Source organism: Sceloporus undulatus, chromosome 2 (assembly GCF_019175285.1).
Source record: "Sceloporus undulatus isolate JIND9_A2432 ecotype Alabama chromosome 2, SceUnd_v1.1, whole genome shotgun sequence".
NCBI classification, from domain to species: Eukaryota; Metazoa; Chordata; class Lepidosauria; order Squamata; family Phrynosomatidae; genus Sceloporus; species Sceloporus undulatus.
Genome location: NC_056523.1, coordinates 49,535,891 through 49,549,674, shown reverse-complemented (window position 1 = coordinate 49,549,674; position 13,784 = coordinate 49,535,891). Strand labels below are relative to the sequence as shown.

The window sequence follows — 13,784 nt, the reverse complement described above, 5'->3', positions numbered from 1 at the left end:
TTATACCCCGCCTCTCCAATGAGATTGAGGTGGCTTACAACATTAAAATATAAATACAATTTTGCCTTATTCCCCCAAATAAATTCAGCACCATGGACAGCACTGGAAAAATGTGCCTATCCAGGCCAAGGACTCTAAATGATTAAAACACTGGATTCAAATCCCTGTGTCTTCCACTGCCGGTCACTGAATATCAGTTGATGGTGAGCAAGCATGAGATATAGCTGTTACATCCATCTTGTTGGCTTCCCTGATACATTTGGGTGGTCGCTGTGGGAAACAGGGTGCTGTACAGACTGTTGATCTGATGGCAATGAGTCCCTTTATGTTTTGTGAAGTGATCAAAATCCAGAAGCATGAACAACAAAAATTTAAAGTAGCAAATAATACAGAGTTTGGAAAAGTTACTTTTTGGTTGAGAACTTCCACAACCCTTCACATAGTATAGTCACTAGTGATGCTGACTGGAGGATTCTGGGGAGGAAAGTCCAAGTTCTGATTTATGTAAAGGAAGATGACTGAGAAGCTAGATACTGGAAAGTGGTAATAGTTGTTATGTATGTTTCTTTCTTTCCCCTACTGTTCTTTGCACCAATATTCAAGCAAGGATTTCTTTCCAAAAATTATTGACTCCGCTTTCAAAACCTGGCATCATTATTACCTAAAAACACCTCGGCCTAAGGGCAGTACCTTACATTTCTTTGTGTTGAAATTCATTTTGTTAGTTTTGGCCAAGCTTTTTAATCAGTTAAGGTCATTTTGAATTTTGATCATCTCCTCTGTGGTGATCGTAATACAAGGCAATATAAGGTTACCTAAATATAAAATTTAAGTTTTTTTTATTCATCTAGAGTATTTATACCCCACTCTTAAGCCACACAAACTCTCAAAGCAATTTACAAACTGTTAATTTGACAATCCCCTGCCCTCAGGCTTACAGTTTCAGGGAAACTTTTATGGATGTACCTAGACATTGAAAACTAAGCATGCTGGTCTCCCAAGTGGTAACTATGCATTTGTAAATTAAATCATTTCTTTAATGTAGAAGAAACAGCTGACCACCATGTGGTAGATTTCAAGCATCCAGAGCCCCCCCCCCCAAAAAAAACGTAAAAACAATGTAAATAAAAGCCAGCTTCCTGTGAATGATATCAATTTATCCTATCTACTACAAATCCAGTTCTCTTTACTGATACCTTTATCAGATGCAAAATGACAATGCAATTTTTCCCTTCCTTCTAGAGAAGAAGAGAAAGCTGCAGCCATTGCAAAGGGCCATACAAGGCCCCTCATATTGAGAAATTATATTACTGTCCACAAGTCACCATCTCAGGCTTTGAAAAGAGGTTCGCTATCCCAAACAGCTGCTGAGTTCAGACGATCAAAGGGGAAGAAGATGTACTTTGCCCTTCCGGATGGAACAGTTATGATGTAGTATCCTAGTATTGCTGGGGAAAAGGGGGGTTGGTTATTATTTATTTATTTATTTATTTATTAAGAGTATATACCCTACTCTTCAGCCAGAAAGGCTTCCAAGGTGGTTTGCCAATCATTAATTTGATACTTCCCTGCCCTCAGGCTTACAATCTAAATAAGACAAGACACATAAGGAAGTGGGAATGGCAATACGGAAAAGGATTGTGTCCAGCTGGGGCTGGCTGATTTTCTGATCCTCAAAGGTCAGAAAAAGCTGGAATCCCTAGTAGTCAAGCATGATGGAGCTGTGCCTGGCTGCTCTTCATATATCAGCATATATCATAGAACTGTAGAGTTGGAAGAAGCTACAAGGACCATCCAGTCCAACCCTCTGCCATACAGGAACTCAGCATCTATTTAAAAACCTCCAAAGAATATAAAGGCTTAATGGCCATCTGTTGGGAGTGCTTTGATTATATATTCTGGCATGGCAGGGGTTGGCCCTTATGGTCTCTTCCTACTCTATGATTCTGTAGTTATATCAACAGCACTTGGAGTTGGGGGAACACAGTGAAGCTGCTAGAAACTTGCAAAGTTTTGGGAATGGGATCTGCCGCTGTCTTGTGGGATCACTACAGGCCCCTCTTAATCTGCTACTAAAGCGTGGCTTCTTGCTCAGATATTTACAGTAAGCTTTACCAACATAGCCCCCCTCCCCGATGTGTGTTGTAGCATAAGCTTTCATAGACTTGGTCTACCAAGTCTACAAAAGCTTATGCTACAGCTTCTTTGGATTCATAAACTGTATTACTACATCCAATAGTGGACTGATGTTTTAAGTTACTGCAATGCAAGAAATTTGGGTAATGAAGGAAAATTTCACCCCCCACCCACCCACCCTAGTATCCACATCCTGACTGAGTTTAAGCCTGTTTGGAATCTATTCCTTGACAGCTATTTGGCTATGGTTTACTTTCAGTGGTTTTTACAGAAGCAAGTGGTTCGCTTGATCCTTCCACAACATTGGGAATTAAATATGAAGGGTTCAGTGTGAGATTTCATATCACTTCTGCTGTGCCAGTGACTCCATTTGTCAGTCTCTGCTTTCTAGCATGGTGTGTTAAACAGAAAGGCCTGATGAACTGTTTTTTAGAGAACTAATAGGAATGTGGTAAATTCAGTATTAGTATTTTATCAATTGTATTTGTATTGTTGTATTATTTTATTGATATAATCCTGCCTTGATCCTTGGGAGAGGCGGGAAATATAAATAAACATTATTATTATTATTATTATTATTATTATTATTATTATTATTATTAGACCTTTACAACCCCCTTTCTGACTCATCACTTTGGATAATAGAGTAATTTGCCATGGTGGTGCTGATGAAGATATCTGAGGGAAATAATCTCTCAGAGGTCAGCTGCTTAACAGACAGAGCCACACTCAGCTTCATTGGACAGACATTATTCAGCAGCTATATGGGCAAAGCTTCACCTCCAGCAAACTGCCAACAATTTGAATACAAAAGATACAATAGACACAAGGCCCTGGTATAATTACAGTGCGCTTGCGTCATACGCGAGCGCGCTCAAGCCACGGGGCGCACACAGGGCGGCGTGTCCCATTCAATTGAATGGGCACGTGTGCCCGTTGCACCCCAAGTGCCGCCACACTGCCGTGCCGCCGTGCATGAATCCCATTGTTTCCAATGGGACTTGAGCATAGGCGGAATTCACCTTACGCTGAGGGATCCAGAACGGATCCCCGCGTAAGCCGAGGGCCGACTGTACTGCAAAACTTCAGTACATGGGTGAACATCCTGTGTTACACAAGTCAACTTTTCCTTCCTCCCCCTTCCCCCCTCAATATACTTGTGGAGGTTGGACCCTCCATAGTAGATTGGAGGGATACAAGGGGACACTAACTTTCTGAGGTGGTGGGATTGTATGCCACTGTGAGGCAAGAGGCTATTCTGATGGCAGCAGTGCTGCTGGTAGGGCCTCCCATGTCAGATAGACTTTTGCTGAGGAGACAGACTAAGTGTGCCAAACAGCTATTGGACAGCAGCAGTCACACAGGGTGACATTGCTGAAGGCCTCTCAGAAACAATGGCAGTAGCACCATAACTACCACTTGCTAGTACTTTGCAGAAGCAGGCATGGTAAACCTTTGAATATCTTTTACCATGAAAACCCTTTGATGAGATGAAACAAAATCAAACAAGAGATAGTGCCAGAAGATGACACTCCCAGGTCAGAAGACACTCAATGGTCTATTGATTTAGTCTGGAGGACAACTTTCAGAAGTACTGTGGCTAACAACACAACTGGACTCAAGCTAAAAGGAAGCTCAGCTGTTCATGTGCCCAGAGGTAAAAGAAACGTCCGAAGCTGCACAATACATAGGATAGGCATGTGGAATGTGAGAAGCATGTTAGGTCTTGAAGCCATGCCCTACGAGGAGTGGCTTAGGGAGCTGAGAGTGTTTGGCCTGGAGAAGAGAAGGTGAAAAGGTGACATAGTAGCCATTTTTAAATATTTGAAAGGATGTCATATTTAAGAATTGTTTTCTGCTGCTTCAAAAACTAGGACACAGGGCAATGGATTCAAACTACAGGAAAAGGGATTCCATGTAAACATTAGGAAGATCATCCTAATGTTAGGAGCTGTTCATCTGAAATATGCTGGAAAGTCATCTGCTAAAAGTGCTTTGATTGTGTATTCCTCCATGGCAGAGGGTTGGAATGGATGGCCCTTGAACTGTCTTCCAACTCCATGGTTCTATAAGGAGGAATCAGGGGAAATTAGACATTGTAAAACAAGAAATGGAACATATAAACATTGTATTGCAGCGTTAGCTAAAGTGGACAGGAATAGGATATTTTGAGTCGTATAATTATACAGTGTTTTACTCAGGAAAAAAGAAATGGAGTTTCTAAGAAGAAATGGCATTAATAGTGAGAAGAGATGTAGCAAAAGCAATCAAAGTATATAATACACAGTTTGACTGAATCATATCAATAAGACTTCAGGGAAAACCCATCAGTATAAATATAATCTAAATTTATGTTACAACTACAGAGACAGAAGAAGACCAAGTTGAAAGTGTCTATGTTAGAGTCCAGGATCAAAGTGATCACACATCAAAAGATAATATGTTGTTAATAATAAGCAGTTAGAACTCAAAATTAGGAAATAGAGCAGAACCAACATGGTAGGATAATTTGTCATTGGATCAAGAAATGAAGCAGGACAGCAATTGACTGAATTTTGAGAAGCCAAAAGTTCATCACAAAGACATTCTTCAGACAACCAAAGTATTGTTCATCTTATGGCCAATATGAAAATCATCTTATGGCCAATATAGAAATCAGATAGACTACATAAACAGAAGCAGAAGCTGGAGAAGCTCCATTCTCTCTGCAATAATAAGACCAGGAGCAGATTGTGGCACAGACTGTGAACTGCTAATATAAAAAATTAGAGTATACTTAAGGAAGAGCACTAAACCATTTGTGCCAAAATAAAACCTGGAGAATATCCCCATAGAATTTAAAGGTAATATATAAAAAAGGAGATTTGCATTATTAAGCCTAATGCTATTATGCTAAATCAATTGGGAGCGAAAAGAACTCTGGATTGAAGCCTGTGACATTGTTAGGGATGAATGCAAAAAGATGCAATCTACAGCCAAAAAGAAAGAGAAGCCTCAATGGAGGACAGATTAAACTTTTAAAATGGCTGAGGACAGATAAGAAGCAAAAGTAAAAGGTGTCAGAAATAGGGTCAGAACCCTGAATACAATCGTTCAGTGACTTGTGAGTAGGGACAAAGAGAACCACTGTAATAACCAACATAGTCAAATGAAAGATGACCACAAAAAAGGAAAATCAAGAGACAAAATATGAACTAAGAACTAAAAGGGAAATTTAAACCAAGGTGGGAATGCTCTTTGACCAGCAAGATAACATAGTATATGACTAAGTAGAAATAAAAAGACAATAGAAACATACACTAAAAAGCAATATAAAAGAGATAAAAAGATGACAGATTCATTCAAGGAAGAACAATTTGAAGATGCACCTACAATTTTAGAAGTCAAGTGGAAGCTGACCTGAGAACACTTAGGTGAAATAAATCACCAGGAACAGATAGCATCCCATTAGAGCTGCTTCAAGCTACAGAGACAGAATTTACTCTAGTTCTGACTAAAATCTGTCAACAAATATGAAAAACAAAAGAATGGCCCACAGATTGGAAATGCTCAATATACATTCTAATCCCCAAGAGAGGAGACACTAGCAATTGCAGTAAACACAGGGCTATTGTATTAATCTCCCATGCAAGCAAAGTGGAGTGAGAAATGTCAGAAATCGAAGCTAGGATCAGGAAAGGAAGAGGCACAAGGGATCATATTGCAAACATGCCTTGGAATACTGGAGTATACCAAATAAATTCAGAAGATAATCAGCCTGTGCTTTATAGTTTATAGCAAAACTTTTGATTGTTTAGATAATGAAACACTGTGGATCACTTTTAAAGAAATGGGTGTGCCACGACATTTGATTGTCCTGGTGTCTTGATGTTTGCTCTCACATTTACCCAGAACAATATGCTAGCATCAGGTCAGAATATGGAGAAATTGAATGGTTTCTAATTTGTTTGGGGATGATGCAAGGCTGCACAGATGCCACCCTATCTGTTTAACTTGTACACTGAACATATCATATATAAACAAGGATTAGATGTGGAAGAAGGAGGTGTGAAAATTGCAGGAAGGAACAACAACAATTTAAGATATACAGATGACACCAGATTATCAGCAGAAAATAGCAAAAACATAGAATAATTACTGAAGAAAATCAGGGAAGAAAGTGCAAAGTCAGATTTACAGCTGAAATTAAGAAAACAAAAATAATGACTACAGATTATTTATATAATTTAAAGTAGATGATGAAGACTTTGAAATAGTTCAGAATTTCCCATACCATGGCTCAAGCCTTGGAAAGGCATCTACAAAGGAACTAGACATGATCCTGAAGGAAATCTGTTCTGTTTAACTCTGCTGGTAGAAGGACACCATTAGCTATAACTCCATGTTTGTTTTTATTTGTGTGCATGGAAACCAAGCACCCTGGACAGAAGTGTAGGTTAATGTGTACCGTATTAGGTGCACATTATGGGAGCAGATTAATGTGATAGTCTACATACTCTTTCTTACATACCAGCTGAAGACAACATGTGGATAACTGGTATATTGAGCAAGAATTTGGTTGCTTTGGGTTGGTCCAGTAAATGTAGTCCCCAGACAATGGACTTGAACTTTGTTTTATGATTAACATGGCTAGTCCTACATATGTATTTGGTAGTTTTCAAATAAGTTCTTCCCCCCCCCCATCCCCCATGACCCCATATTCTACACTGTTATAGTCCTGTCAGAGGATTGCACAACCATGTTTGACTCAGCTTTCACATGATAGATATGGGAGATCACATATGTGTTAGCTACTTAGGACCCACTTCCCATTCAGTTTTCCCAACATGTGAGTCCACTAGAAAGTCATCCAGATCAACAAAAGTGGACATTAGGAGAAGCCGTATAATGCACTTGTCTTATTGCTTGTTTTGTGAAATCATCAGATTCATGGATTAAGTCCAATGACACATAAGTAATCACAATGATATTTTCTTTCTGCTTCCTGCTTTGGAGCCTTCCAAGGCTCCTTCCCATATGCTGTGTTCACAGCCACTTTTGTTGGCATACAGGAGATGACTGTGGGACTCCACAGTTTCACTAGCTTAGGGCTATCATTAGCACCTACTCCATGCTATCTTATCAAATTGAGATTGATGAGGCATTTGTGTATTTGTCTAGAAATAATAACAATAACAATAACAATAATGGAAGCAACTCAATTCCAGGTTTCCACAAAATGTATAGTCAACCTTCCTTATCCATGGGTTCTTTATCCACGGAATCAAGCATGCACAGTTTGACAATATTTAAAAATATATAAATTCTAAAAGCAAACCTTGATTTTGCCATTTTACATAAGGGACACAATTTTATTATCCAATTTTTAAAATGGAACTTGTACATCCTGGAACCAAACCCCAGTGGCTACCAAGGGCCCACTGTGTTCATATTTCATGCATCCAGAATAAATAGCTAGATAAATGTCCTTTTAATGTGTGATATTCTTTGACCTGCTTCAAAGTTACCCATCAGGAAGTATTGCAGTGTTGCAGTTTCCCATATGCTGCTCAGGAAGAACAGTCACCCTTCTGTTTCAGGATGCTCCAGGTCGAGGACTTCTAGGTACCTTGGTGTCACTGGGCCATTCGTCTGTATCTTACTCCTTTAAATCCAGGTGTGTGGCACTAGTTGATTTAAATGTTTGGACTGTGATGGGACCAAGTACAGCAGATGACTTCCTGCTACGTTTGGGAAATGATGCTTAAGTTGAGACACAGCAGGAGATGATATTACATTTAGAGAACAGCCCTATCTAGTTAGAACAAATGTTCATGGTATTTTGTTAGTAGCTGCATTAGATTACAGCAATCCTGACCTTAGGTAAGCTCCCTTTAAGAATACAGTATAATCACCTAGAGTATAAAGTTGTTCTTACAATACCTTCATGGGCTTCAGTAATCTCAGAAAGTTCAAAATTGTTGACACAAGGATATAGTAACCTCAGGACTCTAAAGGTATTAATAAATACTTGCAGAAGTGTGTTTCCCTTTCTGACTGTCTTAATTATCATGTGAGAGAAGCATTATCTCAGTTTTACAGATGAATAATCAGGAAACAGAGACAAAAAAGCTGAGATAACTGTCCAAGGTCATTTAGCTATTCATTGACACAGATAGAGAATCCAGGAGCTATGACCCCAATTAAATCCAATGTGCCTTATCGTTTATAGTTGATTCTTAAAATAAAGTTGTCTAGATCCATTTAGTCTGCTGTTACTGGCCATTATATTATTATGATCCCTATCTATCATTCTTTTTATGTGAGATAATTAATTACCCGGGTTCTCTGTCTTTAAAGTGTGTGATATTGGAAGCTGTTATTGCTGATGGTTAAAGCTTAACCCCACTGAGTGTAACTAATGGTTATGGCACATGATATAGCTAAGGGAGAAAAGGGGTCATTGGAGTGAACAGCATTTGAATGCATTTGGAAAAGTGACTGCATGAGACTGGGTGCACAGCTTTGGAAGTTTAGAACCACAAAGGCTTTGTGAACCAAGTCTCTTCCAGTTTTGTTTTTTTAAATCCCTCTCACATGATAGCTGAACCCAGACCCAGAGTTGTTCAATGAAAGGGATGGATGGACAGATAAAAAGAACATTTCTTCCCACAGAGCCATTAATAATGGGATTTAGTGATAGCTGCCAACTTGAACAGTTTTAAAAGAGGGTTAGATAAATGTATGTAAGTTAAACTATCAATGGTATATATTCCCTCCAGTGTCAGAGAGAGCATACCTCTGCAGACGGCACAACCATTGCTAGGAGATTTGCGTCCAAAACTCAATGCAGAAGTAATCCAGTTTGAGACTGCTTTAACTGCCCTAGCTCAATGCTAGGGAATTCTGGGAACTGTAGTTTTGTGAGACATTGAGCCTTCTCTGTCAGAGAGCTCTGTTGCCACAATAAACTACAATTCCCAGAATTCCCTAACACTGAGCCAGGGCAGTTAAAGGGGCCTCAAACTGGATTATTTCTGCAGTGTGTTTTGGACCATGGCTAAGAGTGTATCCACACTTCACAATCATAATAGTTTGATACCATTCTAACTTCCAAGGCTGTATCCTATTGAAATGAGGAATTTGTAGTTTCATGAGGTACTTATAATTCTTGCCAGAGGGCCTTCATACTGTAATTCAGGGAAATGGACTAGATATTCTGAAGTATTTCACCAAACTATAAATCTCAGGATTTCAAACGATGGGCCTGCAAACTATGGGCACACTCAAGGTTATGGTTAGGGTTGTGCTCCTGTCCTGTTTGTGAGCTTTCCATATGAGTCTCATGGGCTACTGTGGGGGATAGGATGCTAGGTCAGAAGGGCCTTTTGATTTGCTAATCTGTGAACATGCCTCAGCATCAGAAAAATAAATGCATTTTTGTGCAAATGTTCTTAACATCTTTAAAAAAAATATTTATAGAACCCATTTGTTTGTTTGTTTTTAGCAGTCCACAGTATCTTCAGAACTCTTCTCCAGCACTTCCTAGTATCAACACTTCCTGCACTTGCTAGTGAGGAGGTTCTTTGGCACAAAATTGTGGCTCTCTTTGCACAGATTTAAAACAGACTGCTCCACATACTCAGACAATGTCTATACATATTAGGGTATCACAGCTTCATATGAATAGTTCAATCATATTGGTTCAGAATATTAGATATCAAACCACTGATTTACTTTTACTATAGGTTTCCCAAGATTATTGTAATCACTAGAGTCAGAAATATAGATTATATATTAACTGTCACCAACTGCACTGTTAGGATTAAAAAAAATTGTGATGGTGAGGGACTACTTCAACTGTGTTTCCCCTCACTTAGGTGCCAAATAGCACTTTTGATGAATCAAGAAGGAGGAAGTGTGAGAGATAAGGATGGCTTTCTAACCCATAATTGGAGCTGGTATTCCAAAAACCAGGTTCTGCAGTCAATAGAATTTCAGGTATGAAAAGAAAACCTTATTAATCATCACTACAATTGGATCAGGAAAGTTGCAAATACTTAAGTTTTGGAACAGTTGTCATTTGGATTAGGCTCAGTCCTACAGATGTCTCCTAAACTGTCTATTTCTAGCATAGAGAATTAATGGATGGTGAATCCATTTTATGATTTGTTTCTGCTCATCTCCATTATCACATTTCACATCGTCTAGCACTGACAGATAGCATTACATCTTGCAGTGTGTTTGTGTGTGTGTGTGTGTGTGTGTGTGTGTGTGTGTCAGAGAGAGAGAGAGAACATACCACTGTAGTATGGTAGCTAGCGCCAATTGTTTTAATGGACAGAACCTCTAAGGACAAGGTTCTACTGTTCAGGGCCTGGAAGTAATTAGACTGACTAGTTAATTGTCATTGATGCCTTTTCCCAATAACAATACAACTTCATTACATTATTAATGTCACTTAACATGGGATGATGTCACTCCTTTTGCAGTGCAAGTGTAAATTTAGTTACTTATATAGTTATAGTGAAGAGGGAGTGACCCGATTAAAGGTTGGAGGAAGAATACAGCATGGGTCAAATAATGTTGGTTCATGCTGCCTTGTAGGTGCTGAGGCAATGCTGCATTGGATGGGGAGAACATGTTCTTTCTACTACAGGCCAGCAGTTTATAGTGTTCAGTTGCTTTTCAAAAAAGTTAAATAAACGTTAACCAAAAATAACTGTTTTAGTTAGTTTTGGGAAATGGGAAAAGTTTTAAAACAATACAAGAATAAGAGCAGCTAACTGTAGTCCTCCATAGTATAGTCAGCTATCATTATAGTTAGTTTTTTAAAAATCTAATTACTTTTAAAAATAACTCCCCAAGCTCTAATACTTTTCCTCCTATTCTTTAGACAGGACTAAGGATAGGGATGGGGAGCCTGCCTTATTAAGATTGTTTTTAACCCTCTAGAATGAACGCTGAACAAGTTCCATTACCTATGAGCACTGGCCAAAAACAAATTGTGAGCTTCCCTTGAAATGCAAATAGCATCTTCAAAGAAGTATTTATTTTATTTTATTTTATTTTATTTTATTTTGACAAGCAGTTAGGAAATAGATTAATTATTCTTTCCTCAGTTCCCTGCAATTGTCCCGAGGTAGCATGGGCTTCCCTTTGGCCACTATTGACATAAAAAACAAAACCAGTGAATTGCATTCACACAATGAAATTCACATCTAGTGTAAACCACATGACTTCATGCAATCTCAAATGCCCTGTTTGTCCAAGGACTGGATTTGCTGTAGATGCAAAGCCACAAGTTCTCCTGCACAATTAATTATGAGAAGCCTATCCAATATGTGCCCTTTATTTAAAATATGAGTGTCACTGTATGATTTTAGCTTTTATGTAAAATCTGGATCTTCCTTTTTTCATCAATTAGATAAATGAGCAGCTGAAACTAAAGGTTCTTGGTCACAATTCCATGACACTCACTTTTACCTCCCTCAATGAAGCAATCAACATATCTTTGACAAGACCTGGATGTACTCATGGAGCCAAGCAGGTAAAAGACCATAGAACAGAAGTGATTTATGACATCAGGTATATCACATGAGTTTGACCTTCAGAGGAGCCAGTCTGGTACTGTGGTTTGAGTGTTGGACACTAGCAGACTAGGGTTTAAATCTCCGCTTGGCCATGAAAACCAGCTCAGTAACCTTGTAAGTCCCACTCTCAGCCTTAGAAGGAGACAAGGGCAAACCCCCTCTGAACAAATTCTGCCAAGAAAACTTTGGCCAGTTATAGACTGGCCTTTGTGATGCCCCCGTCAAGTGCTAGGGGTTGGCCGAGGACCTAGCGTCCATACCGGCCTCACCCTAGCACATGACAAGGGCGTAAAGATGGCAGCGCCCTATACACACGGGCGCCACCATCTTTATGTGCTGGACGCTTAGCGTCCGCATATTGCGCCCTGGATGTGATGCCATGAGTGTGCGAGTAGAGCCTCGTGGCGTCCCATCCGGGGCGCAAGAAGAAGCGCCATTTTGGCGCTTCTTCTTTGCTGCGTCCGGGAACCACTCAGTTTGGCTGCTGCGGTTCCTGGATGCAGAAACCGGTGGTGGCGCGAGACTGCCCCTTCTGGGCAGTCTGTAACGTGCCTATGTGATTCAGAAATGTTCTGAATACACACAACAACAACATGACCTTCAGTAGCAGTTTGTTTTCTGATGCTTAACCATATTACCTTAAACACCAGTGATGTCTTCATCAATGACCTGACTCAAATAAAAATCTTAAAATATATCTAAAGAAAATTACTGTATATACTCATGTATATGTCTAGAAATGTAGGTCAAAAATTGACCCCCAAAAAACCTGAGTTGACTTATCCATGGGTCAATGTGGGTACTGTACTTTAACTTTTATTTTAAAAAGGAACCATCTTCTGGTGAAAGGCAAGAGTGTCATTTGCCCTGGAATTACTGAACCCCTTTATTTTCTCATCCATCCAGCCTTTGGTATGAGCACAAACAGTTATGCGCACAAACAGTTGGCATTGTTTTCCTTTGATTTGTCCTTTACATCATTTGTTAGATGCCCCTAAGTTTTCCCGTATATATTCAACTATACATCGACTTATATCGACTTATCCATGGGTCATAACAATATCCATAATTTTGGTCCCAATACCTTGACTTATACATGAGGTTGACTTATAGTTGAGTATATACAATATATTCCTTCTTCATAATCATTAGGGAAGCCCATCCAAAATAAATCTTTAAAAAAAAAATAACAATAGGCTTCATTTTTGTTTAAGCCTTAGGTTAACTCTAGACTCTTAGGTCCCTTTAACAGTACACAATTATAGTGCTATGATTCCATTTCAACTGCCATGGTTCCATCCTAAGAAATTCTGGGAATTGTTGTTGCATGAGGTATTCAGAATACTCTGCCAGAGTTGTGGTGTCTCACCAAACTATAAGGCCCAGTATTGCAATGAATGGAACCATAGCAATTTAAGGTGTAATCAAAGTGTTACAGCACTTTAATTTTACTCTCACCTCCACCCCCGTGCGTGGGTCTTGTCCGTGTCATTTGATCCTGAATCACTGAGTTGAACATCAGACATTATAGCAACAAGTCCTTTAATGAATGTAGGCATCCCTGCAGCCAGAGTTTATGCTGATCATCAGGAAATGCAAGCTTTGCTATAAAAACTAGTAGTCAAACTATGCCTTTCTATATTTTTTAAAAAGAAAAGAAAATATATGTATAGCCTGTCTGACTCTTTCCAAATTGCTTCCCCAGAGTTCCATTGACCTTTGAAGAGTAGCCCCCAGGAATGACACAAACCAATGTTAAAGGCAACCTTCTTTCTTTAAGAGCCCATTTCCAAGTCTTTCACTCTCTCTCTAAATATTTATATTGTGTATGCACTTTTGTGGGTAGTCAGCCTTTGCATTAAAATGCTTTATTGCCCCATTGGCTGTCTTCATAGGCTGGCTGAATGACATATTTCTCAGCCACTTCATGTTAATTGGGCCATTTTTTAGATTAAGAATTCATTGTTGTCTCAACTGACAGCTCCCCACAACTACTTCCATATCTTATATTCAGAATATCTATCTATCTATCTATCTATCTATCTATCTATCTATCTATCTATCTATCTATCTATC

General features: G+C 39.1%; 1 protein-coding gene across 1 annotated transcript in view; it reads left to right on the top strand.

The window, feature by feature from the left end:
• C2H3orf20 (chromosome 2 C3orf20 homolog) overlaps positions 1 to 13,784 on the top strand; it is an 86,208-nt gene that overhangs the window by 12,231 nt on the left and 60,193 nt on the right. Inside the window, exons 6-9 of the mRNA XM_042453978.1 lie at positions 1,243 to 1,434; positions 7,640 to 7,792; positions 9,996 to 10,116; positions 11,543 to 11,665. Coding sequence (XP_042309912.1) covers positions 1,243 to 1,434; positions 7,640 to 7,792; positions 9,996 to 10,116; positions 11,543 to 11,665 — 589 coding nt within the window. The remainder of the gene's footprint in view (positions 1 to 1,242; positions 1,435 to 7,639; positions 7,793 to 9,995; positions 10,117 to 11,542; positions 11,666 to 13,784) is intronic.